General features: G+C 40.0%; 1 protein-coding gene across 7 annotated transcripts in view; it reads left to right on the forward strand.

Annotated features, from left to right (window-relative positions):
* PCNX1 (pecanex 1) overlaps positions 1-27,962 on the forward strand; it is a 236,382-nt gene that overhangs the window by 106,552 nt on the left and 101,868 nt on the right. For 2 of the 7 annotated variants that reach the window (XM_089686842.1, XM_089686846.1), the window contains 8 exons: positions 3,357-3,489; positions 7,226-7,467; positions 12,157-12,250; positions 13,028-13,085; positions 18,128-18,345; positions 20,581-20,734; positions 27,187-27,219; positions 27,349-27,520. In XM_089686842.1, coding sequence (XP_089542968.1) covers positions 3,357-3,489; positions 7,226-7,467; positions 12,157-12,250; positions 13,028-13,085; positions 18,128-18,345; positions 20,581-20,734; positions 27,187-27,219; positions 27,349-27,520 — 1,104 coding nt within the window. The remainder of the gene's footprint in view (positions 1-3,356; positions 3,490-7,225; positions 7,468-12,156; positions 12,251-13,027; positions 13,086-18,127; positions 18,346-20,580; positions 20,735-27,186; positions 27,220-27,348; positions 27,521-27,962) is intronic. The other 5 variants (XM_089686844.1, XM_089686845.1, XM_089686843.1 and 2 more) reach the window with 5 other exon arrangements.

Below are 27,962 nucleotides of genomic sequence, written 5' to 3' on the forward strand. Positions count from 1 at the left end.
CCAGGCTCTGCCCACGCGGCCACATCATTCATTCACAGAGTTCCTATTCAGATTAAAATAGAAATTAATGGCAAATTATTTGTTTATACATAAAAAAAATTATAAATATCTTTTCCCACCTTTTTATATAAGCGATTCCATACCCTTCGTTCTCAGCTGCATAAGGAGCTCAGAGAACTGGGGCAGGAGAAACAGCACACTGATCTTCCCAGAGGGGAATGTGTGAGCACAAGTCTAATGTTTGAAGGAGAGCAGGCTGAGTTCCCAGCACAGCCAGAAAACTGACCACTCCGTGCTGTCATGCCTAGTGTGGTCAGTTTTTATTAGGAAAGCAGAGGGACTGGCTGGAACACCTTGGATTTCACACAAAGGAAGCAAAGGATACTTCATACAAAAACATGGTACAGCAAGGACATATCTGGAATATGAAATGTTGGGTTTACATATTCTTTAACAGTAGACTTATACTTGAAGTGTGATGACATTTTTAAGATGTCTTTGAAGTTGTGGAGGATGCACTACTACTACCTCTAAGACTTAAATTTGGATGGAGCAGTTGCTTGGAGCAATCACTTTTATTTGGGATATGTCAACTGAACTTTTTTTTTTGCATATCTCAAATGTTTCCTCTGAGAGGTAAAGTATACAGTTGTGCTCATATGTTTGCATACCCTGGAAGAAATCGTGAAATTTTGACATTTATATTGAACATATGACTGATCATGACAAAACACTGTCTTTTATTTAAGTATAGTGATCACATTAAGCCATTTATTATCTTAGTTGTTTTCCTCCTTTTTAAATTAAAATAACAGAAATCACCCAAATAGCCCTGACCAAAAGTTTACACACCCTGGAATGTTTGGCCTTGGTACAGATACACAAGGTGACACACATGGGTTAAAATGGCAAAGGTTAATTTCCCACATCTGTGACTTTTTAAACTGCTATTAGTGTCTGTGTGTATATATAGTCAGTGAGTTTGTTGCTGGATACCGAGCAATGGGGAGCAGAAAAGAACTGTTAAAAGACCTGCGTAGCTATGTAATGGAACTTTATAAAGATTGAAAAGGCTATAGAAAGATATATCCAAAGTCTTGAATATGCCAGTCAGTACTGTTCAATCACTTAAGAAGTGGAAAATTTGGGGATCTCTTGATACCATGTCATGGTAAAGTAGACCAATAAAGATTGCAGCCACAACTGCCAGATGAATTGTTTGGAGCACAAAGACCCACAGGTTACAATATGCTTGACATACCTCTCCGGGCTTTTTATGGCATTGGCGCAGTAAAGGCTTCTCTCTGACAACTTGACTATGCGTCTCATTTTTGTTCAAGTATTGTCATACAGTGCTCCTTAAATCAAAAAACAAAAAAACACTTTGTCTTTTTTCCAGAGCAGCCTGTATTTCTCCTGAGGTTACCTTTGGGTTTTTCTTTGTATCCTGAACAATTTTTTTGGTAGTTGTGGCTGCAATTTTTCTTGGTCTACCTGACCTTGGCTTGGTATCAAGAGATCTTAGAACTTTCCACTTAAGTGAGTGAACACTACTAACTGGCATATTCAAGGCTTTGGATATGTTTTTAATACCTTTGCGATCTTTATAAAGTTCCATTACCTTGTTATGCAGGTCTTTTGACAGTTCTTTTCTGCTCCAAATGGTTCAGTATTTAGCAAGGCCAAGCATTCCAGGGTATGTACATTTTTGATCAGGGCTATTTGAGTGATTTCTTTTATTATGATTTAAACAAGGAGCCAACCAACTGTGATAATAAATGGCTTCATATGATCACTACCCTTAAATAAAAGACAGTTTTTTGGTATGATCAATCATTAATATATATGCCAATATTTCACAATTTCTGCCAGGGTATGCAAACTTTTGAGCACAACTGTGACAAAAGGCAAACCTTTTTTTTTTTTCTCATTTTGGACAGAGTGGAGAGGGATTAGAACACTGTCAGGTTTTTATTGCTGTCTGTGCCCATTAGGGATTTTCGCCCTCTACATTATTTGTCCTGTTTGCCATTATCATTTAAAGTGAAAGTAAAGGAAAATTCCAAATTTTGAGTTGTTTCCAGAAGAGCAATGAAGGGGAAATCTTCCAGTGGGGACGCTAGTTCTAGTGGCCCTGGTAAGAACCCAGGAATTTCCTCTCCCTTCCTGTATTGGCTGTGGGGCAGGAAATGAAGGGAATTCTCAACGGGACACAAATAGCTAAATAAATAACAGAAGTTATAACCCTTCTGTACGCCATCCAAAAAAACCCCACATTTTTTTCTTTAGTTCCACTTCAAGTTTGCATCACTGATTGAAAAAAAATAGTTTGGTATTTAGTCTGCACCACAATCCCTTTTCCTAAATCAAAATTTATGTGGTGTGTATGTTTTAAGTATGTAAAGCTGTGAAATTCAGAGTGAACATGCTACCTCTCCTAAACAGATCATGTAAAAAGTAAAATCATCTTCTTTACCAGAGTTCCATCAGCCATTATCTTGGCAGCCACACGGAGCTTCCAGCTGCCCCTTCTGTTTGTGGCAACTTCTTTGGATATCTTTATACACCTCTCCTGTTGGAGCTGCTGCAGCATTGTACACCTGATATATGCATTCAAAGGCTTTCTCATTTATATAATTTTCTTGAGTTGCTTTTGAATATTAACAATTTTGTTTTTTGCTCGTTTTCAGTGTTTATTGTGGTGTTCAATTTGTCCTTTTAATTGACTCACATTCTGAAACTAGTAGTGGAACTCTGGTTTAGAGTTTGGAATTACACACAAAACATTACACAAATACTATGTTTACATTTTTGCACTATACCCCTTATGCTGCATTTACACCTGAGCGTAGAGATTTACTGGCTTTTTTATTTGAGAGTATTAGTGTATTACAAGCATTTTAGAAGTGTTTTACGGCTTCAGGTGTTTTTGTATAGCCAATAGAAAGCACTAGGGGGAAGAAATTAGGCCTGGAGAGCTGCTTTTTGAGCAGAAAACGTGCAACAAAAATGCTTGTAATCTGCCAAAAAAAAGCTCATGTCCTTTTTTTGAGTGACCAGCATTTTGCTTCAGGCGACAGACCGGTCATATGTGAACAGAGGCCATTGAAATGAATGGGATTTGGCTTGTTGAGTGTTTTTAGAGCTAGAAGCTTCAAGCAGAAAATCGCTCATATGTGAATGCAGCCTAAGGTGCCTGAAATTTTTGGTTTAAGTATAACAGCTGGCATGCAAATCATGTCTGACATTAGATTTTCTTTATAGGAGATAGTAATTCAGAGGTAACCTACTTATTGCTTCATTACCAGTTGTTAGTTTTTTTAAAAATATGACCTAAAGTATCTGTCTTGATGCAGCAGCACACGCCAGCGAGGAGACAGTAACATTTCGTCGTGAGCGCAGCACATTTAGGCGCCAGGCCGTACGGCGCAGGCACAATGCAGGGAGTAACCCCACTCCTCCCGCTTCACTCATCGGATCACCCCTCAGGTATGGTATTTCAAGCTCCACCGTACTGCATGCTGCAGGCTTCTAACCTTCCTCCTAAGCTTGCTCCAGTCACCCTTAATCCCCTTTGTCCTAACAAATACAACCTTCTTCTCTTTTCTGTTGGCTGTCTGTGCATGACACTTTGAGCATGTGATCCGCATGGATCTGCTGTGCAGCTATTGAATCTCTCATGAGGTTGGTGTCCCAAAGTTAAGCTTTAAAGCTGAACTCCAGACACAAGAAAAACACCAATTCAAGCATTGATGTATCCATTAAAATACTAAATGTTTATTGGAATGCTTTTTGCCTCAGTATCAGCCTATTGTAATCCCCTTTACTGCAACACTCTGGGAGAGGAAGGGGTACCAGTGAGAGCAATTCAGGCTTTGCTTGCCTAAGAGAGCAAAGTGTGTAGAAAGATTACCTGGTTAGTCTAATGCTGTTCCTTCACTGTTCAATCACAGGCAGAGGGCAAAGAGGTGATCTACTAGTATTACGGTTAGAAAAAAATGTTGTTCTTCCCAGTGCAGGAGCAGACCTTTTGGTTTCCAATTTACCAGTTTAACCACAGCAGAGAAGTTGGGTCACCAACCTGGCTCAGCTGCCTTTGCAGATCTTGGGACTAGATGGACATAATTGTAATTCTGGTGATTTTTTTTTTTTTTAATTGTTCCCATATTTGCATTTCAGCAGTGCATTTAGCTGCCTGGAGTTCATCTTTAACCTTGTATTCTTATAAGCCACTCAGTTGACATATAAGAGTAGATTTTTCTTAATATGAACAACAATTAGAGAACCTCTTTCTTTAAAGTGTATTAAGCAATTTTACACAGCCTTCAGATGTACATTAGTGGTTGTAAAGGTAAGCGGTTTTTTACCTTTATGCAATCTCTGTCTTAGGCGGGCTGTGTCTGAATAGATGCAAACAGCCCGGCTTGGGATCAAGCCTGCACGAGTGCCCTCATAGCAAGTGGCTTGCTTTGGGGGCACTCTGAAGGGAGAAGGAGCCCAGAGCGCTGGCGGGGAACCACATAAGAGCAGGATCATGGCTGCTCTGCAAAATCATTGCACAGAGCAGGTGAGTATAACAAGTTTGTTATTTAAAAAAGACTTTACAATTGCTTTAATGTTCAAAAAATAGTTTATACTATGAAGCTTCTGAATCAATAATATCAGATTACAGCGCATTTGCAAAATTTTGCTGGTGCCATTTGTGGTGCTACCTTTGTATCCTTTGCAAGTTTGCGATTGTTAATTTATTCACACTGTAGCATTATTTTATAAATAGGACAGTTCTCTGTAGTGTTATATGGATTTCCTTGGTTAGGAAACATTGTGGCAGTAAGCAGTTCAAAGGGATGTACTAAACTGGAGAAGTTGGTTTATTACAGCAAATAGTCAAAACCTGTCTGCTCGCCCATAAAAAATGCAGGCACATTGCGTTTGAAATACTTTTGAACGGTAAGACTAATTTAGACCTTTGCGGTGAAAACATGAGACTCTTTCCCAGTGCAAGTTTTGTAAGTGATCATTGTCCTTGGAGAACGCCTTCCACTGCATGTCATGCAAACACATTCAGATTGCTGTATGCAGGTGGTGATGGCACATCAGAGAGATTGCAGTAACATCCACTTCATTTTTGAATGCACATTTGAGAGCACCGTCCTTGTCTGTTTGCGGTAACTACTAGACATGAGCACACAGGTTTGTAGTGAAGATTTAATGTGGCCATAAACCTTAGAAATGAGTTAGATCTGTATATATGCCCAAACTCAATTAGACATTTCCAGTTTTTTTTTTCATTTTTTCTGAACATCTGGATCACCTGGATGTGCATGTTTATATGAATTGTACAAGGAGAAGAGATTGTGGTTTCCCAAGGTCAGTTGGCCAGGAATCTTAGCTTCTTCCTATCAGATCCAACAGAATAGGTTTGGGCAACAATCATCTTGCTTGTATCTGTTGTAAACATATGTTCAATTTTGCCAGTCTTCACTTTTAAAACTTTGGTCTTTTTAGCCTTTTTGTCTTTAAAATAAAATGTTCAGTTTCCCTCAATTTATGGGAACAGTCCTAATGACTTTTCAGCTGTTATTATCTGATTGAAAAAATCAGGTTGCAGTTATGCATAAGAAAAAAAAAACTTTTACTGAAAGATATGTTGACTGCCGTTGCTGACCTCCTTTTGAAAATGTTAGTTGCTGGGCTGTCTCTGGCTTTAGTACTTTGTTACACTGACCTGGAGTGGGCACACATATTCGAAAAGTCCTATTTCTAATATGCCCACTAGTTCTGAGTCAGTGTTGTAGAAAGTAATGAAGCTGTTAGATTGCCATGACAGCCAGCAAAGTAGTAATTTTAGAAAAAAAGCCCTGATATTACAGCCTCCATATTTGCTCACTGTAGATATCCTTTAAATCCCTTAGGACTAGTGTACAAAAGGTTTTGTCATGTTACATTGACTTTTTTATTGGAGGAATATTATTATTATACAGGATTCATATAGCGCCAACAGTTTACGCAGTGCTTTACAATATAAGGGGGACAGTCCAATTACAATACAGTTCAATACAGAAGGAATTGGAAGGTCCTGCTCATAGAGCTTACAATCTAAAGTAAAGAATCAGTTTAAATGATACTGACCTTAAGTTAGATGTCAAAACCCATATACATTAGCCCTTGAACACTCAAGGCTCCCTTCACACTAGCAAAAGGGACGGTTTGCTTTTACCAGTGTGAGACTCAACAGTTCCCTGAGATTGGCCTCTTTGGGGGAGCCCCACTGAAAGCAATGGGAGGCTTTTTCAGCAATTACCTGTGGGTGGTCAGCCCTGGACGTGAATTGTCTGATATGCAGGCTTTATGGAACAGCCCCATTCAAAACTGTGAATGGGGCCTTAATGTAATCCTGTTATAGAACCCTTCATGTAATGGTTTGAAAGTGGTTTGCCACCTTAATTCTTCTTTCTCTGTTAGAAGTGGCAATCCAGCTCATACATTTAAATGCAATCATATTTAGAGCGTCATTTTATGATTGAGAATGATCTTCCAAGGTACATAGCTACAGTCACTTTCCACACTGCCTGCTTTGCCCAAATGCCTGGCATTCCGGAAAGTGTTGGTGCTTGTCTGCCCCTCACCCCTCTCTAATTTTCCATTACACCATCACTATGGTAGTGTACTGCCTCCCAGCCAGTAGGAATTTGCCAAAGGCAGGCGAGTTTCAGCATTATTAGGTACTCTTGATTAGAACGGTCTGAACTAAAAAAGCAGGAGATGCAGAGAGCTGATGCAGGTACCTCCTGGGTGCCAGTTCTTGAGACCTGTCAGTAACTTAACCTAAATTTAAAGACCCAATAAATGACAGGTTGGGAAAAAGTGGTCATTACATAACACAGGTTTATTTTCAACACTCCCTTTGATGTGGCAGTTGTTCCTGTCAGCACTGCCTGGGGGGGAATATTGCTGCACAGCTATTTCTTTAGTTCTGGCTATGAAAGATTAAAAAGTGGCACTGGTATTTTCTGAGCCACGGTTTTTAAATTTATTTTTATTATTATAATAGAGAGAACTTCTTTGTAGATTTGTATTGTTAGCTTCGATCTCTAATTGGATATGTTAACTGGTCAGCTTCACAAGTTTGATTAAATGTTCATAGATGACATAAACATTCCTTTTCTAGAGGCTTGTTACTCATGGATTTTTAATGTCTTCCCAATAACTGTTTTTGTTGTAGCCTTCAAGATGTTCATCAAGGCCAGCAGTCATCAACCCTGGTCAAAGTCCAGTCCCGCCCCCCTTCCCAGGCTGCTGTGCTCAGCGCTAGCGCCTCCTTGCTGGTGAGAAATGGGAGTGTCCACTTAGAGGCTTCACATGACAATGCATCTGCCGTAGGCAATAGCAGTTTGCACGATGAACTTGGTATGCAGGCCTTATGTAACCTTGGTGACATGGAAGTTTTAATGCAACACATTTTGGGTAATAATGCAGTTCACTTATACTTTTTCATTCCAGACCCCCCCTGTGTGAATGTGGAAATAACTGATAACATTTTAACTGACCATTTTTTTTCTTTTAGTTTGATTCTCTTTCCAGACAGCTCAATGGTGTTAACATCACAACATACTTTCATTATTGCTAACATACACTGTCATTTACTCATATGTGACTGAAGCTGAACCTTTCAGATTTAATATTTTATGCTCCTGTAGGTTTTTTTTTCCTTTTTTAAATGTATAACGTTTTGCTAATCATTTATTACTATGTATAATTATTTTAGGTCAAGCTGCTCAGTACCTTGGATAACATTTGCCACATTCAAGTGGTATTGTGTATTTGGCTATTTTAATTGAGTTATTACATACATGTTTGATTTCAATAGCAGATGGTGAAGTCATTCGGTGTTCAAATTTGGGATTATACAAATAGTTTAAATAGGGTGAACGATTGTTGTTTGTATATTTCTGTTGTAGACATTTGTTTAATACAATTTACCTGTCTTTTTATGTGCTACCTAATATATATGTTGGTGCCATATAAATCTAGGATTTTTACAAATGTTTTTGCTTTAATGATTGCCTTTATTGAATCCTGATACTTTTAAAGTATTTGCATTATGGCTATTAAATAGACAGTTTGCAAAAATACATTCATCTTGGCAGGCATTTGGATAAACAAGCACATGTGGGTTTTACCATACCCACTATTGTAATTTAGCCATCATGCTAACTTGGGTATCTGTATTGCACTTGAACTACTGCATCCTGCTTTGAATTTTACATTTATCAGTGTGAAATAATAGAATGGAATAACTACTTTCTATTTAGTATGAATGTTGCCAGATAATTAGCAAAAATAAAACCTAACTGTATGTATGTGTGCACTATTAAATAAACCCCAAAAAACTGGATGAAGACAGAGTGCCTAATTATTACTGCTGACATTTAATAGTTCTATTGGTGCCAGTAGGATATGCTCATAAAATACCCAGATGGTCTCCTAGATTGATTCCATAAGCTCAACCAATTTTTTTCTTAGCCAACCTTTTATAGATATATGTAAACTTGTAAGACCCCTACAAAACCTTGATCTTTTGGCTGCTCAAAATATTAACTATTTATCTGTATTGTGAGGTTCAAGGCCATAAGCAGTAATACAAAACTATAGGTTAATAGATTCTTTACCTGGTGATCTAACCACATTAGACATATTTTGGTAACAAAGAAGCAATATTTAGGCAAACTTGTAGCGCCTTTCCTCCCTGCTTTCATCCTTCCTGATTGTAGTAGTTCTAATGATAGAGGACCTAATCCGTGTTTGTGAGATGGTTTGATTTATATAGTAAATACATGTGAAATCTGTACCTGTCATAGGCCAAGTCATTTCAGGTTGTTGACAAGTTGATTAATTTGCGGGTGAGAAATATAAATGTATATCCACATACACTGTGCATTTCTAAAGTATTCGGACCCCCTTCACTTTTTCCAGTTTTGTTATGTAGCAGCCTACAGTTGTTTTTCGGGCAGCACAGTGGCTAAATGGTTAGCACTTCTGCCTGGCAGTACTAGGGTCGCTGGTTCGAATCCCAACCCCGGCACCACCTGCCTGGAGTTTGCATGTTCTCCCTGTGACTGCGTGGGTTTCTTCCGGGTACTCCGGTTTCCTCCTAGTACTCCGTTTTCCTCCCCCACTGCAAAGACATGCTGGTAGGTTAATTGGCTCCTGTCTAAATTGTCCCTAGTATGTGTATGTATGAATGTGAGTTAGGGACTTTAGATTGTATGCTCCTTGAGGGTTAGGGACTGGTGTGAATGCACAATATATGTATGTAAAGCACTGCGTAAATTGATGGTGCTATATACGTACCTGAAATTATAATAATAATAATGATTAGCACATTGCTTGTTTTTTTTCCCCTCAATCATTAATCAGTATCCCATAATGACAAAATGAAAACTGAATTTTAGAAATGTCTGTGAATTTATTAAAAAGAAAAAACTGAAATATCACATATACTTAAAGTGGAAGTTCAGCCAAAACGTATCTAATATTAAACCTACTCCCACATTCTAAGCCTAATCTGTCTAGCCCTGTAAAGAAGAAATTGTTATACTTATCTATTCTGCAGCCACTCCGGTTTGGTCCCACGCTGAGCTGTCAGCGGCAGCTTCAGTGTGTGGTAGCATGCAGGAGAGGCAGCCGACGAAGGAAGCCCCATAGTAAGTCGATGGGTAATGTCACTTCCTAGGCATCTCACAGCCATTGTCTGTTCTCTCCTGCACACTGCATCTGCTGCTGGGGACCGGATCGACTTCAGAAAAACTTATGTATAGTTATTTTTTTTCTCTTTACATGGTTAAATAGATGAGTTTTAGAATTTAGCTGAGAGATTTAGCGTTCAATAGGTTTTGGCTGAACTTCCACTAAGTATTCAGACCCTTCACTCAGTACATTGTTGAAGCACCTATGGAAGCAATTACAGCCTCGAGTCTTTTTGGATATGATGTGACAAGCTCTGTACACCTGGATTTTCTGCCATTATTCTTTCCAAATCGTCTCTTGCTCAGTCAGGTTGGATGGGGACCATCATTGGACATCCTTATTCAGGTTTCAACTCAGGCCTCTGGCTGGGCTACTCTAAGACATTCACAGCATTGTCTCTAAGCCGCTCCTGTGTTGTCTTGGCTGGGTGCTTAGGAATTTTATCATGTTAAGGTCAACTTTCAGCCCAGTATGAGGTCCTGAGTGTTGTGGAACAGGTTTTCATTGAGGATATCTTTGTACTTTGCTCCATTCAGCTTTCTCTCAACCTTGACCAGTCTCCCTGCTGCTGAAAACACTCCCACAGCAAAATGCTGCCACTGCCATGCTTCACTGTCTAATGTATTGGGGAGGTGATGAGTGGTTCCTGGTTACCTCCACATATAATGTTTAGAATTGAGGCCATACAGTTCAATCTTGGTTCCATCAGACCAGAGGATCTTGTTTTTCCCAGTCCTTTACGTGTTTTTTTTTTTTTTTTTTGTAAATTCCAAGTGGTCTTTCATGTGTCTTGCACTGAGGAGAGACTTCTGTCTAGTCACTCTGCCATAAAGTCCAGATCGGTGGAGGACTGCAGTGATGGTTTTCCTTTTGGAACTGTGTCCCATCTCCACACACGATCTCTGGAGCTGAGTGATCATCAGGTTCTTGGTCACCTCTTTTTCTCAAGCCCTTCTCCCCTGACGTCTCTGTTTGTCCGAGTGACCTGCTCTTGGAAGTCCTGGTTGTGCCAGACTTCTTCTATTTGAGAATTTTTGAGGCCACTGTGCTCTTCGGGAGCTTTCAATGCAACAGAAATTTTTTATACACTTCCCCCAGAACTGTGCCTTGCAATAATCGTGCCTCTGAGCTTTGCAGGTGGTCTTCAATCAATATGTAGAAATATCTCAAATATGACCAAGAACGATCAAGCGAAATGGGAGGCACCTGAGCTAAATTTCAAGTGTTGTTGCAAAGGGTCTGAATACTTATGTCAATATGATATTTCAGTTTTTTTCCTTTTATTGTACTTTTGAAAACATGTCTAAAATTCTGTTTTCACTGTCATTATGGGATACGGAGTGAAGATTAATGAGGAAAAAATGAATTAAAACAACTATAGCATCAGGCTACAACATAACAAAATTGAAGAAAGTGAAGGGGGTTTGAATACTTTATGAATGCACTTAAATGAGAAACCTGATATTGTTTTGGTGTTTTACTATTTTGACTCCACTGTCAGAAAACATCCAGCGCAATGGTGAGAATGGTGCACAAGGGTGCCCAGGGAGTGATGCCTTTAGAAAGGGTAACCTTGTAAGTTATCTCTTTGCTAGAGAAACATTGGTCTTGGTGATTCAGTACAGTGCATGTTCCTCAAATTTCAGTTTTAGGAGGGCTTGGCCTTTATAGATTTAGCTTTACAGTTATTGTTACTTCTGGAAAATTATAAATGTTCTCTTTTTACATATGAAATCTGCTTTGGGTTTTTTGAATCAATATTCTCTGAATTGTGGATGTGTACTTGTGTAATCAAAATTAGAACTAGATATATTAGAATAAACTTATAATATTGTCCCCTAGAAACCATCGCAGAGGCATATAAAGTGGCCATTCGTGCCTTGGTGGTGGTGGTCATTCTTAGTGATTTCTTAAAGCCAGCTTTTGTTTCATAATTCCTCCTCTCGTTTTACAAGTGACAGGATTAGGATGTGTTTGGCTACATTTCAGTGAGTTCCATTGGGTAGCCATGTATTGGTTCTAACTGTAGTACTCAATGTTTCATTCACCGTTTCTGTGTTGTGTTTTAGTTAAAACTTGATTCTTGCAATGGCTAATGATTGAGCTTTTCCATAAATAATTCCCAAGTAGTAAACGAAGGAAATACGCTAACAGACTCTCACAATTCTGTCATTTATTTTTTGTCAGAATGTCTTGCTGGAACCATTTCCAAAATGGCTTTATAAAATAGCGTATAGCACACTCAAAACTGCAATTGTCATTGACAATGAACTAAAATCTTTCATGTTTTTTTTTTTTCTTTTTCAAGCTTGCCTTGTTTATATGTGTTATATTGATGTTTTTAAAGCATGTAATAGTTGTTTAATTGGTTATTTATTTTTTTCCCTCTTCCTATATCCACTCCAGGTAAATTTACCCCATCTCTCTATGAAACTGGTGGCTGTGACATGTCTTTAGTGAACTTTGAACCCGCTGCAAGGAGAACATCTAATAACCTCTGGTTGGTGCATTAATGAATTTAAGCATTTTGATTTTAGTATGTTCGACAATTTTACTTTAGTTGAACAAGTCACTTTATAGTCTAAATGATTATTTTGATTAATTTCTGACATGGTTAAGATTTAACTCCAAGCAAGCCTCTTAATACACAATTGAAATGCATATATGGAAGGCACCAGCCAAAGGATTTGCATTTCTGTTCATCCAGTCCTGATATTTACACAGCCAGCTCCGTGACCTGATTTTTCTCTGCTGTAGTTAAGCAGCAGTCAGGTCACCTCCCTGCCCCAGGCTGTAATTAGACTGTAAAAGAGCAGCTGTAGACTGATGATGTCATATATCTGCTCCCTTTTATTGCCAGCATGTCTCTTCTAAGAATATGTGATTATAGCACCCCTGATTGCTGCTGCACCCTGATCAGTCTGAGTGGTACTGTTTGGGGGTTACAAGAGGCTGAAATCTAGTTAAATTCAGGTGTTTATACTAATTGCATTTAAAGTACATTTAATAATAATTACATTTATAAATGTTTTTTTTTTTTGCCTGGCCTTGAGCTTTAAACACATTTATTAATCCTGTTTATCTGCTACCTGTTTATTCATGTTACCCCCTAAATTCAGGTATAACATGTTCTAAAGCTTAACTTACCCTTTAGTGGAGTTCCCTCTCCTTCCACAATTGAGATGTTGCTAAAGGGGGCACCACTCGGGAATAGTTGTGTAGAGCTTAATATTTATTAATAGTTTTTTATGTTTTTTTTTTTTTTTTTCATTTACAGTGACACAGATTCCCATGTTTCAAGTTCTACCTCAGTTAGATTCTACCCACATGATCTAGTAAGATTCTTTTAAATAGTTTTTTTTGCCTTTTAATTGTCATTACTGCTTATTCCATGATGTATGAAAAATTGTTTCTTAACGCAGGTCATATTTTAGACATGTGGGTACCTTTTGGCTCTAATAATTTCTTTGATTCTGTGGAGAAAACTGGAAAACATTCACTCATGTTCACTGATTTGGTTCAAAGCTGAAATTATGCTACACTTATTTTTTTTGTCTATAAATCTTTAGTCATGTTACATGCCTATAGTAAAGTATGTCCCACATCACGCAGGCAGCTCGATCCTGTTAAAACCATCACTGCAGGGATGCCCCATCCTCCTTCTGTCTCTGAACTTCCAGCGCTGTGGGGGTTAATACCTTCAAACTTTGGGCTGAGCTGCTGTAAAAAATTGTGCCAGGGACTCACCCGCTCCCATTAACAATTCTTTAAAGCTTAATATCAGGAATTCAGCCAGTTTGTAAAATGTGCTGGATTACCAGGGGTCAAGTGCAGCGAGGTGCATGCAAGAAATGTGGGTTTAAAAACAATTATACTCACCTAGATGGATGCAGTATTGATCCGATGCTGCAGCTGTCCCCTGCCAGCTCTACAATGAGAACTGAGCAATCAAAGATGATGATCACTCAGTTCTCAGGTCCGCTGTGAGCACAGAGTTATGAATGTCAGTCACTGCTCTGTGCTCTGCCCCTTCAGTACTCACTGGACCACAGGGCTGTTTAGGGACCTGAGAGTGATTAGCTAAGACTCTCAGTGACATGCTGAGAGGCTGAGCTAGCTGCCAGTCAGGCATTTTGGCAGATCGCTACATTGTCTGGATCCCTACAGAGCCTGGACTGGTTCAGGGACGTCAGCTGATAGAGGGCTTTAGTTCGCTGTTGGCTGAATCTGGGTCACGAGTGTGACCCACAGAAGAATCATAGCCAAAAGAGCTATCATGTAAGCTCATTCAAAATGGTGGCAGTGAGGGCTGGCAGGCATGGTGTGTGTGAGAAGACAACATCGCTTCCTCTCAGAGCGCCAGAATTGTAGCGATAGCTGTCAGTTGTTTTAAAAAAGATACATAAAGTGAAGGAAATAGGTATTTGATCCCCTGCTGATTTTGAATGTTTGCCCACTCACAAAGAAATGATCAGTCTAAAAATCGAATGGTAGGTGTATTGTAACACTGAGAGACAAAATAGCAACAAAAAAATCAAAAGAAATGCATGTCTAACAAATGATGCACTGATTTGCATGTTCATGGGGGAAATAAGTATTTGATCCCCTATCATTCAGCAGGATTTCTGGCTACCAGGTGTCTTTCATACAGGTAACAAGCTGAGATTAGAAGCAGTCTCTTAAAGGGAGTGCTGCTAATCTCATTTTGTTATCTGTATAAAAGACACCTGTCCACAGGAGCAATAAAACAGATTCCAAACTCTCCATTATGGCAAAGACCAAAGAGCTGTCCAAGGATGTCAGGGACAAGATTGTAGACCTACATAAGGCTGGACTGGGCTACCAAACTATCGCCAAGCAGCTTGGTGAGAAGATGACAACAGTTGGTGCAATCATGGAAAAAACACAAAACAACTGTCAGTCTCCTAGGTCTGGTGCGCCATGCAAGATCTCACCTCGTGGAGTGTCAATGATCATGAGAACAGTGAAGAATCATTCCAGAACTACACGTGAGGATCTTGTCAATGATCTTTAGGCAGCTGGGACCACAGTCACCAAGAAAACAATTGGTAACACACTACGCCGACATGGATTGAAATCCTGCAGTGCCCGCAAGGTCCCTCTGCTCAGGAAAGCACATGTCCAGGCCCGTCTGTAGTTTATCACTGAATATCTGAATGATGCAGAGGAGGACTGGTTGAAAGTGTAGTGGTCAGATGAGACCAAAATTAAGCTCTTTGGCATCAACTCAACTCGCCTTGTTTGGAGGAGGAGGAATGCTGCCTATGACCCCAAGAACACCATCCTAACTGTCAAACATGGTGGTGGAAACATTCTGCTTTTGGGATGTTTTTCTGCTAAGGGGACAGGACAATTGCACCGCATCAAAGGGACGATGGACGGGGCAATGTACCGTCAAATCTTGGGTGAGATCCTTCTTCCCTCAGCCACGGCATTGAAAATGGGTCGTGGATGGGTGTTCCAGCATGACAATGACCTAAAACACATAGCCAAGGCAACAAAGGAGTGGCTCAAGAAGAAGCAAATTAAGGTTCTGGAGTGGCATAGCCAGTCTCCAGACCTTAATCCGATTAAAAATCTGTGGAGGGAGCTGAAAGTTTGAGTTGCCAAACATCAGCCACCTTAAAGACTTAGAGGATCTGCCAAGAGTTGTGGGCCAAAATACCTCCTGAGATGTGTGCAAACCTGGTGGCCAACTACAGGAAATGTCTGACCTCTGTGATTGCCAACAAGGATTTGCCACCAAGTACTTAGTCATGTTTTGTGAAGGGGATCAAATACTTATTTCCCTCATGAACATGCAAATCAGTGCATAATTTGTTGGACATGCATTTGTTTTGAATTTTTTGTTGCTATTCTGTCTCTCAGTGTTACAATACACCTACTATTCGATTTTAAGACTGATCATTTCTTTGTGAGTGGGCAAACATTCAAAATCAGCAGGGAATAAAATACTTATTTCCTTCACTGTATACAATGCAAGCTGTAAATGAGATAAGTAAATAACACCAATATTGGCCACCTCCACTGCTCAAGGCAAGTTGTAAATATCAACAAAGTACCTGAAATAAATAATAAATAAAAAAGTGGGCACCATTGATTACACTCTATTGATGTTTAAATGCCTAACCTGAATGGCCACCTGTATCTTGCCAACCAAGATAACCTTTAGCACATTGCAGCTCATTCGTAGTGTCTTGAACACTGCACTTCTGGCAAATTCAACCAGTTTTTCCTATACTTGCTGAAAATGTTCTTAGTTCAAAATATCTTTTTTTTTTTTTTTTTAAGTAGAATTTTACCCATAACAGCTTTATAAAACAATATTCTTTTAGCAAGAGACATACAATACATTCCACATGTATGCAGTAAAGAAAATCGCTATTCCCCCATCAACACAGTCAGTGTTGATTGGGTAATCCCTCCAGTGGAGCTATTGTATTCTTTTAACCAGGTCAGGAGAACTGTGAGAACACTAGGAGAACAGTGATTATTGCTAGCAGCTATAGCTGCTGACAATAATCGCATAAAAAACCGCACAGGCTGGTTGTACCAAAGTGGTACAGCAATCAAATTGGGTATAATCAGTCTGCCCATAGATGGTTTGAATCTTGATTGGTCCTTGCTGAACTGGCTGAGATTCCAAATATCTATGGCCAGCTTTAGTCTCAAAGGCTATATATCACTTTCTGTAAACATATGTGCATTTCCAGACTGGATAGTATGTCTTCCTTAAGCTAGACTGGAAGGCTGCAGTAGCTGACAGTGCTCATGTTCACAGCTGCCATGCCATGCCAGAGATAATATCAGGGAGATAAGATAAGACAAGACACTGTCCTTGTAAGAGTAACTATTTTGTGTTTCCAAGGCAGGAGAATCTGTCCTGTCACCTCACCAGCTTTTATTTTCTCCTTCCCTGATCTGTCCTTCCTTGGCACAGTTTGTGTTATTCCTGTTGCTTCCTTCTCCTTAGAGTGTTTTTAAAGCCTGAAGGTTAGTTCGCACTACATGCATTTCAGTTGCTTTTTTCTGCATTCAAAATGCACAGAAAGTAGGTTATATGGTTGTCAGTGTCATAGTTCACACCAGTGCTTGCAGTTCCAGTGCGTTCAATTGCACAAAAAAAAAGAACATGCTGCATTTGTTCTGCACAGAACTGTACTCGAACACAGTAAAACGCATAAAAAAAGCACGGGAACACACATGCCTCTATTTACATAAAAAAAAAAAAGAGGTGAAAAATTAACTGGAATGCATTAAAAAATACACTGGAACGCATCAAAAACACACCGGAACGCGTCACAAACGCGCATGCGGAAACACATCCAGAATGCTTTTGGACGTTTCTTTAGTGTGAACCGGCCCTGAAGGTTTTTTTTATACGATAAGGTACCAAAAAAAAAAAAAAAAACTTTAAATATGCAGCTTCCACTACATCTTCCCTCCTAATACTTACTCAACCCAATCCTGATTCAGCGATGTTCATGAGAGCGACTGCTGTCTCGCCTCTTTTTCCTGATTGACTCAGAGACAGCCGTTAGTAATAGCCAGTGAGGGCGGATCAAGGGCACCCTGCAAATAGGATCAAGGGCAGGGCTGAGCCCTGTTTTGTTTGTTTTATTGACACACCCAGCAGGGCTCGGGAGCGCACATGCATGAGTGCCCCCATAGCAAGTGGGGGGGGGGGGATTAGCAGAGGACGCTCAGCAAGGGGGAGATGCCCAGAGAGTACAGAGCAGATAAATGTAACATGTTTGCTATTAAAATAATAGCATTTATTATCACTTTCATTATCAGTAAATCTTAAGGCTGTCAGCTAACTGGCTCTTGATTGAGGCTGTGCAGAGCAGGATGAGACCATGCGTTACTGGATTTGAAACCGCATTGGCACTTATTTTTAATGGTTTACGTGGCTGTACTTACAAAAGGGGCCAGCCTGAAGTGATCTATTAGAACTACTTTTTATGACTAAAAATCCACTTTAGGGACACATGTAAAGAATAACTTGTGTATAGTCAATCTGCAATTGTATGGGGCTGATTTATAAACTTTTTTTTTTTTGTATTGCTTTGTATATGGAATGCAATTATTGTGAATGATGTTAGTTCTGCAAGTGACCTCCCTTTTGGCATGTGGTCGTGTGTATAAAACCATTTTTGTTTATTAATTTTGTAGAAGGTTTTAAATATGCTTAATAATGATTTTGTTTTTTCATTGATCTTAAATCTTTGAACTTCTAAAGCAGGATATTCTTTTTGTGGAGTAATTTTTTTTCAGGCATCAGTTTGCGATTAGACTATGTAACACATTGATGCAGTTTATGAATTCTTTGTCTCTCCTTCTGAATCTTTGGTAGCTCTCTCTCCCTCAGATTCGATTAAACAGGCTGCTGACCATAGACACAGACTTGCTAGAGCAGCAGGATATTGACCTAAGCCCTGACCTGCAAGATCAGATGCAGCCACAGGAGCAGGCAGCCCACAAAGTGAAACACTACTACCGCCTCTGGATACTGCCCAAGTTGTGGGTTGGTATCAACTTTGACAGGCTGACACTCCTGGCCTTGTTTGACAGGTAAGGAGACTAAGAAATCACCAACCCTGCTTTCAGTTTTAGTTTTCCAAGCTTACTTGTTCTCAAGAAATGTGTAGTGTTTTACATTTTTAGAGATTCACATAAGAGATCAGCTTGGTTTAAAAAATGTGATGTACATCAGGGTTTACTTCAGTAACTACTGGTAAATTACCTGGTTTCTGCCAATCTGGAGCATATGGTGTCTATATACACTATAGTGCCAAACGTATTGGGACACCCCTCCAAATTATTGGGTTCAGGTGTCCAATCACCTTCATGGCCACAGGTGTATAAAATCATCACCTAGGCATGCAGACTGCTTCTACAAACATTTTGTGAAAGAATGGGTCACTCTCAGGTGCTCAGTAAATTAAAGCGCAGTACTGTGATAGGTTGCCACCTGTGCAATAAGTCCAGTCGTCAGATTTCCTTGCTACTAAATATTCCACGATGAACTGTTAATGGTATTATTACAAAATGGAACCAACTGGGGACAACAGCAATTCAGCCATGAAGTGGTAGGCCAACTGTTTAAAGTGGAGTTCCACCTGAAAAAAAAAAAAAATACAGACGTTTGCCTGTCCAGTGGTGTCCTCACCATGGCTGGTTTCACCGGCCGTCTTCTCTCCCTGGTGCTGGCATCTTCAGTGTGGGCATACGGCTGTGACAGTTTGCAGCTTCACAGCCGGGTGCCCACTGCGCTTGTGCGAGAAGCGCTGCGCTTTGTGAATGGCCCCGTAGTCTTCTGGGATCTGTCACGTGTCCCATTAGACTACTGGGAGGGAGGGGGAGAGGACAACTTCCGCTTCTAATCGCCTAGGCGACAGGAAGCGGAATCGGGAGCGAGTACTTGTCAAATTCGGGTACCCGCTCCCCAAAGGTGCCAATCCTTAATGGGGAGTGAGGGACAGGGTCTTAAAGCAGAACTTCCCCTTTTGAATGGAGCTCCACTTTGTCATTTTCATCCTCTACTTAGTATTGTTAAAGAGGTATAAAGAATAGTAAAAAAAAAATAAATGCTCAAGTCCCTAAGTTCCATTTTACCATCACTTACTATATGTAGAGCTGCTGCAGCTTCCAGTCAGTTGAAAAGCACAATCAAAGCTTTACCTTTTTTGTCACAAATAGAGCTTTCTTTTTTGGTGATTTTTAGTAACCACTTTTTTTTGGGGGGGGGGGGGGAGTTTCCCTTTCTGTAATACAACCTATCAATTAAAAATACTAGGAAAGAGCAAAAAACCCCAGATTGACCCCCCCCCCCCCTTTTTATTTTTTAGAAAGAGGGCACCCTATGGTGATCAGATCTTTGCCCCAGTTTTTGGGGGAAATTAAGAAACTTCCTGTTATTGAGGTGGATGTAAAACTCAAGTGTATTTTGTCTTTCACTTTCCCAAAGGTCATAACATAATAAAAACATGCAAGAGTTGGGGCTGTTGAAGAACAAGTGCCAGAGATTAAAAACCTTAAAATTTGTTTGCTTTTCCTCTGTGGACTTGAAGGCAAAAGAGATGAGTTTTAAGGTACTTGCACACCACTCTGATTATGGCTTAGGTTTCGGAGAATGGTGTCGCCCCTACGTTGGAGAGGTTGTGGGGAGCCTGGTACTTTTTGGGCACATATGGTTGTATTGCCCAAAAAGTATTTTGGGAAGAGATTACTAACTTCATTTAAGGTACAATAGGAAGAAAATGCCGATGGACCCCTGCAAGTTTCTGTTTCTTAGTACAGAAATGTCAGTGGCCCAGTATAAGAGATCCCTAATACTATTTGCTGAATGCAGGTAAAAGGCTGATTCCAAAATACTGGAAAACGCAAAAAACTCCTAAGTATAGAGGAATGGGCTGAGAGATAATGTGTACATGTGAGGATAGTTATATTTGTAATTATTTGGGAAGACTGGTTACAATTTATGAAATTTGAGAAATACCTTGAGATAAAAGCTAGGGGGAGTATAAGGGTTATAAAGGTGGGCTATTTATTTATCTGATTTGTCTTGTTCTCTTTTGCCTACCTTTACTAGTGATGTATTAATATTGGTACCACATTGGGGTGCCATAAAAGAGAATTTTTTGTTTTTAAGGAATGATCCAGGGGTTTCTGGGTGGGAAGCAGAACTATGAAGGAATATGAATAGTAAATTCTTTGTATTTGGGTAGGTTTTTTCTTTCCCCCCCCCCTTTGTTGTGGTATTCCTTTCATATCATTTTAATATTGTAATAATTTTTTCTAATTTAGGAACAGGGAGATCCTAGAAAACGTGCTGGCTATCACACTTGCCATTCTGGTTGCCTTTCTGGGCTCTGTACTTCTCACAGGAGGCTTCTTCAAAGATATCTGGGTCTTCCAGTTTTGTCTTGTTATTGCCAGCTGTCAGTACTCTCTCCTTAAGGTGAGTACTCTTTTTTTTTTTTTTTTTTTTTTTTTTTTTTTTTTTTTTTGTCTTGGTTTGACAAGCTATAGTTTTTGTAACTCTGTATTTGTGCAGTTAGGCTTTGTCAATGTTAACTTGACTGTAATGACAATGAAGATGCCCGCAGACACTTAATGGTAGGCTAAATGGCACCCTCAGGTTATAGGTTTCAAATATATCCAGTAGCTTATGTCTAGTCATTATGATGTCCTCCCAGAAGGGCTGGCTGCAGGAATGTCTTCAGAGTGTGAAGCTTTGCCTTGCCAACTCTCCTCCATTTTCCAAGTAGGAACATGTGTTACCCAAGTATTCCTTCTTTAACCTCCCTGGCAGTATTCCCTAGTGTAACTCGTGGTTAACTTTCAGTACCAAAAGCGGTAACCCCGAGCTACACTTGGGAATACCCTGCAGCGTTGCTCTGGGATTCCCTGTTTCACTTACCTTGTCCTGTGCTCCCACAATGTCCTCCCTGCAGCGTCTCCAGCCGATGCCGGCATCCGTCTTCCGGGTTTCGGTCCCTGCAAGCGTCGGGACGCACGGGGGCCGGAACCCACGGGAAATTTAAAAATGTTAAAAAGTGACATTCACTAAATACACTAAAATCACATAATAAAACATTACTGTATCAAACCATTTCACATATATTTTGTCCCTAGTGCTTTGTCATGTGCCCTGCCTGCATTTTTACTGTTCTTTCTGCCTTGAAACTGAGAAATGTCCATGGTGTCCAAAAAGCGTCCCTTTATGTCAAAAGTGGTTTTAGACCAGCTAGAAAACAGCTATAGTAAATTAGAACCACTTGCAGAATTGAGTGATAATGATTTGTGGGGAAATCCGTCATCAGACATTGAAAATGATTTTGCGACTTTGCTCAGTGATGTGCGAACTTGGCGCTCTATTTCAAATTTCAGTGTTTTAGGTTTGTTAATATTATTGAATTAAATTTATTATTTTTTATGATTATTATATTTATTATAATTTATGATTTCGTGTTTCAAATTTTATCATACCCGGGATGTTTACTAGACTCTTGTTAGGACAGATTTCAGTGAGTTATTCCTAAAAATTACAGGCCTACAATAAAAATTCTCTGTTTCTGGACAGTTTCATTAACAATATTGTTGATGTTGCATAGTTAATTCAATACATATTACATGAAATAGTGTTGTATTGACTGTGCGTAATTTTAGAAGCTATTATGCTAAATACACCAGCAGGAGTCATGGAAGTAAAGTATTCATAAGCTGGAATTACCAAAAATGTGAGGGATATGGAAAGGAACATGCCTTTGTTTCAGTATTGGAATGTCAGAATCATCTGTGAAACGTTTTTTTTTATTTTAACTGGAGAACACATGTTAAAGGAACAATTGAAGACTTGTATGGTGTGAACTAACTTGGCTCAGTAGTAGAATTTGTATGTATGTATAATATGCATATGTATTAATATCTAATAAATATTGTTAAGCACTAGTTGACATTTCTAGAAATTTTAAGAGTAAAATTTAAAAAGCTGAACTCTAGATGTCCCCTCTACTTCATATTGGTTATTTTCTTTCTTTTAAGACCCAGGTTTGCTGCTGCCAGACAGCTCCAGACATTATGGTCTGCAGGTCCAGATGTTCTTCTGACCTTTTTTTATGTTAATTACATTGGTGTGCTGTCTTGTCAACCAATCATACTGTGCTACATAGAAATTCTGTGGTCAAACTTTGGTATAAAAATGGCCTGTGAGCCCTCTTTCTTCAAATAAGTCTTTTACTTGTTCCCAGCTGCAGCTATTATCAATAAAAGCCTGATGTTTTGAAGCTTCTGCTGGGTCTAATCTGTCTTTTCTACTTCAGCTCTTGAAACAGGTGCAAGTCATATATTCTTGTCCCCTCACTGGTTAAAAGATCTTCTTTCCATCTCATAGTTTTGTTATTGGTTGTTTCAGCTGACAACACACCTAGTCTTCATTTACACTAGCAATGCTCTCTGGAGAGCGATCCACATTCAGATAGCGCTTTAGAATGCATTTAACAGGTTGTGAGGAGGCCTGGCATTGCTTCCTCACCATCTGTTTTAACCCCCTGAACCAGCGTGTCTTAACAGCGTGCACTATACATGATTGCAGGGCACCCCCATTCAGTAAAATGGGTTGCATTTAGTTATCTGTAGTGCCGCCATGGTGGGGATCATTTTGTGTACACTCCACCATTGCATTTACAGCATAAGTGGCAGTGATTAGGTAGCAGTAAAACCGTAGCTTAACTGCTTGGTATTAGCACCTCCTTACCTCAAGTGTAAATGTGGCCCAACACAGTACGGTCAGTATTCAAACAGCAAGTAGTGTAATCATTTTATCATGGGACTATTGTTGAAAAATACTGGAGAAAGTCTTTACTCCTCCCAAGTGTTTTGCTCAGCAATATTTTATTGAGGAAGATTTATTTAAAAAGTGGGCCATCCACACAATATATCTGGCTATTTTCTGTCTTAACAAGGCATCCTAGTGTTTAACGATATGGTGGCGACTAGAAGCCCATTCCAGGGCTCTTTCCTCTTATGTTCATTATCTGACACAGCATCTTTTATTTTCAACCATAGGGTTAAAGTGCCACCTACAGAAGTAGGACACTAGGCTGAAAAGAGAAACTCGGCACCACCTATGGGCAGTCCTGGCTGATATAAACCTCTCTGCATAGGCAATCCATTGGGTGAAGATGTAGGAGTTCCAGTTGTCAGTCAATGCCCTGGAACCTTAGGCGATCAGGCTCTGCCTGAAGCAGTGGACAGAGAATCTTCAGGGGCACTGAATCCAGCCGGACAGTGCCATGGCTGTGACCTATGTCAACCACCAAGGTAGAACAAGGAGTATGGCAGCATCGCTGTACATCTCCCGCATCCTCAGGTGGGCAGATCGTCATGTGCCAGCACTCTTCTCCGTGCATATTGCTGGCATCGACAACTGGCAGACGGACTACCTCAGCCGTCAAATGTTGGACCAAGGCGAGTGCTCTGCATCCTGATGTGTTTCCCTAGATTTGTCTGCGGCAGTGCACTCCGGATGTGAATCTCCTAGTGTCTCAAGAGGAAGGTACCAAGATTTGTGGCCAGGGCGAGGGATCCTTTGACAGATGCAATGGACGCCTTGGTGACGTTGTGGAGTCAGTATCCTCTTATATTTGCGTTCCCTCTTTTCAAGCTTCTACCCCACCTGCTGTGAAGAGTAGAGGCTGAAGGCATTCCGGTCTTTCTGTTGGCACTTGATTGACCCCGTTGCCCCTGGTATGCTGACATGATACGGCTGATCGTGAAAGCCCCTTGGTGTCTGCTGCTCAGGGCACACCTTCTGTCTCAAGGACTGATCTTCCACCCTGCTTCCACCTGCTGGCTTTAATGGCTTGGCTATTGAAAGCCAGGTTCTGAAGGGCAGGGGACTGTCGGAGTCCGTTATCCCTGCCATGCTGAATGCACGAAAGTCTACTTCCAGGAAGATATACCATTGCACCTGGAATGCTTATATCTCGTGGTGTGAAGCTGCAGGTGTTCATCCACGTTCCTTCTCGGTGGCTGGGATAATGGCTTTTCTGCAACGGGGTGTTGGGAAGAAGTTGGCAGTAAATACCGTCAAGGTTTCTGCTCTCGCCGGTTTCTTTCAACTAAAAAAAAAAATCAAGAAGACATCTTCAGCGCTCCAGAGACGTAGATCCGGAACAGGTGGACAAATCGACCTTCGTAGAACCCATCCACCAAGGGATCAAAGGTTGTGCAGCCCTTCTGTAAGGCTGGGGAAGTCTGAACAACACTGCAAATAAGAAGAAAAGAAAGCGCACCAACCTTGCGCATTACCTCAGCAATACAAAGATTTTATTAAAATAAGATGTGTACTCACAAACGTAGCAGTATAAAAAGCGTATAGTATCCAAGAATGGATCACAGGAAATCAAGTAGCGTGCGAATCCCACAGACAGGGTGACTCTCGTGAAAGGCTGACTCGTTTCGAAGGGAGATCCCTACTTCATCAGAGCCAACAGGCCTTCCTTATGTTCTCGCCCGTTGCATCCTAGGGAATTTGCTTTGCATGGCCTGGATGTGGTTCGGGCAATTGGGGTGTATCTGTCCGCTACCAAGTCCTTTCAGTGGTCGCATTCCCTTTTTGTGATCACAGTTGGACCGAGAAAGGGTTTGGTGGCATCCTCTGCCACCATTTCTAGATGGATTAGACAGACGGTGTTTCAAGTCCATACCATTAAGGGTCAGGTTCTCCCCTTTTCCCGTAACGGTGCACTCTACTCGGGCGCCTAGTGCTTCTTGGGCCGTCATTAGGTGTCTGTCTCAAATCTGTAAGGCGGGTACCTGGTCATCTGTGCACACCTTTACTAATTTTTACAAGGTGAATGTCTTCTCGTCTTTGGACACGTGTTTTGGCTGCAAAGTTTTGCAGGCGGTTGTTTGAGGTTTCTGTTTCCTCCTGGGGGTGGTGGGGGGAGGTGTATGTTCTGGTTGGAACAGTGATGGTGTGACCCTCCTGCGCTCCAAGTGTATATTTAAAAAAATCAAATAAATATGTGTGTAAATCCCAAAGGGAGCTGCTAGCATTAAATCATATACCAGTGATTAAGTAAATATAAAACATAAGGAATGCTGCGCTACATTCAAATCAAACAAAATGTGAATGTGGGATCCCAAAATATTAAATAAAAAAATGTGACAATGTTATCAATACAGGTCTATACGTGCTCACTGATAATAACATAAATCAAATAAATAGCTCAAAAACATGTGGAAACACAAAAAACAATATCTATATATATGTGCATAAACCAAAAATACACACATATATAATGTAATCACACGTGCCTATTGTGAAGTGAAAAATAACCATAATAATGGTACACACAAAGTTATATCTCAAAGTCCAAAATATAAATATTGTTGGTGAACCAAACAGTAAACGGTGCTTCCAAATTATACTGTTAGTGACCACAGGTGAAAACTCGTGCAGGTTTCTGGGTGTATACAGATCTGCGAATCCAACCACCATCTGAATTAGCCTCTCACCTCATCCCTTCGACCCTTGCGGATCAAAGAGCAGTAGTGGATCCCTCTCACAGATCCTCCAGGCACCAAAACACTCCAAAGACAGTTTTCTCAGAGTATAATATTCCCACTATGGCTCTTCTCCAGGAAAAGTTGTAATATCAATCTCTCAAAATGAGACAAAGGAATCCTCCCATAGTGTAGTATATTTAATTATACCATAGGAACATGTAGCATATTTACATTGAAACTTACGTAGCAGCCAGTCCAAGAAAAAACCTCATGCTTTCAGATGAGGATATATCTGTTGGGTGTACAGCTGAATGCACAGGTGTACCAAGATGGCCGCCACGCCGGAAATACGTCACCGCGTTAAGCCCAGAGAAAACTGGTATTTTTTTGTTACCATTGATGGATACGGCGCTAACTGCAGTTTTTTTTTTTTTGTTTTTTTACTCTTGGCCCACATTGTCTTCTTGTTGTTCCTTCACGTGTTACCTTTTGTATTGAACTCTTGTGCTGTATGTTATTTTTGAAAATCTCACTAAATATTTTGTAAAAAAAAAGTAATACTCATATGTAAATGGTATGATATCCTGTAAAAACAATCATCACAGTGGAATAAGGCACAGGGGGGAGCAGGGCTGCCTGCAACTCCTGTAAAGTGTTTGACAATCGCCTTTTTGGCTGTTCTTTAGCTCTATGCATGTGGCTTATTGAGTTTGGCACAAGATATATTGATTTAAATTTGTGAAGGGTGTCTCACATATTGCTCCCTAGTGCCTCTGCGAAACCTGTCAGGGACACTCCCATGTCTCCTCAAAATATCTTGCTTGCTGCTGTCCCTCTGCAAGGCGAGTTGGTTGCCTTAATCACAAGGAACCATTTCTTGTGCTACACAGATTTTAAAAGGCTATTTTGAGGTCCAAGGCCTCCTCTTTTTTGTAACCATACATTGTTCTCTCATCTCCTTCCTGCTCCTTGACATCCCATGGAGATTTCCTTTGTTCTCCTATTTTGCCATTTATCCCTCCTGTTGAGGAACATGTTTGAAAATTTACCATGTGCAAAATAATCCATGAAGTTTTGCATGTAAAATAAGAATGTAAATGGGTCTCTTTAAATGAAAATTGCTGTATGTAAGAAAATGTTGTTTGATATGCAATTATGATACTGTATATGGGTTATTTCCCTGTGATTTTACAAAACAGAAACATGTATTCCTTTCTTTTTTATATGAAAAAAAAAAACACATTTGAGATACTTTTATTTGTGTCAATGATTAGTGTGTGTTACATATGTAGGACTGATCTGAAAGCTAGTATTCAGGCAAAGTTGAAGTGTAATTTCATGTGTGAGCTCTCTGATTTTAGTATATGTATTCATTATTTATTTGTTTATTTCCAGAGTGTTCAGCCTGATTCTTCTTCCCCTAGACATGTAAGTATCTTTCTATAGCTGCAGTGATCGTGTAGTTAACTATGTGAAGTGTATAAACGGTGAGATGAACTTGCTTGCTCTCAAGTCATAACCTGTCATGAAAATCTTGTATATCCTTTGGTGTTGCAGGGCCATAACCGTATCATAGCCTATAGTAGGCCTGTTTACTTCTGTGCCTGTTGTGGCCTTATTTGGTTATTGGATTACGGAAGCAAAAACCTGTCAGCCACCAAATACAAGCTGTATGGAATGGCCTTCACCAATCCTCTACTTCTCATATCTGCCAGGGATTTAGTCATTGGTAAGTATACATTTTCTATGAATATTAGTTTTAGTGATTACACTATACCCAGCAACATCTTCATATATGCTCCTAGTTCTGAGCATCACTGCTTACCTTCAATCCACTGCATATAATGTCATAAAAGTGTTCTTATTCACACAGGATCAAGCTTACTCTAGATTTATGTGTACAGTTTAACATGAATGCTCAAAGTGAGCGCCATTCATTGCATATAGACATAGCTTCTCATAGACGGACTGCTGTAATTGTCTTGCTTGCTGTATATTGGGGAAAATGTGAATGAACAAGGTTTTTTTTATTGTACATTTACAATATGATTATTTTGCCACTGTTAGGTGATTGGCCACTGGAAACAAAATACAGGAAATCCACCTCTTGGGCATAACCCCCCCCCCCCCCAGCAAGATTTCAGTGTCCTAGGTGATGGTCATGCCTGCAG

The sequence above is a fragment of the Staurois parvus genome, unplaced genomic scaffold (genome assembly GCF_062004578.1).
Source record: "Staurois parvus isolate SC_StPar_1 unplaced genomic scaffold, SC_StPar_1.0 ptg000414l, whole genome shotgun sequence".
Classification (NCBI taxonomy): Eukaryota; Metazoa; Chordata; class Amphibia; order Anura; family Ranidae; genus Staurois; species Staurois parvus.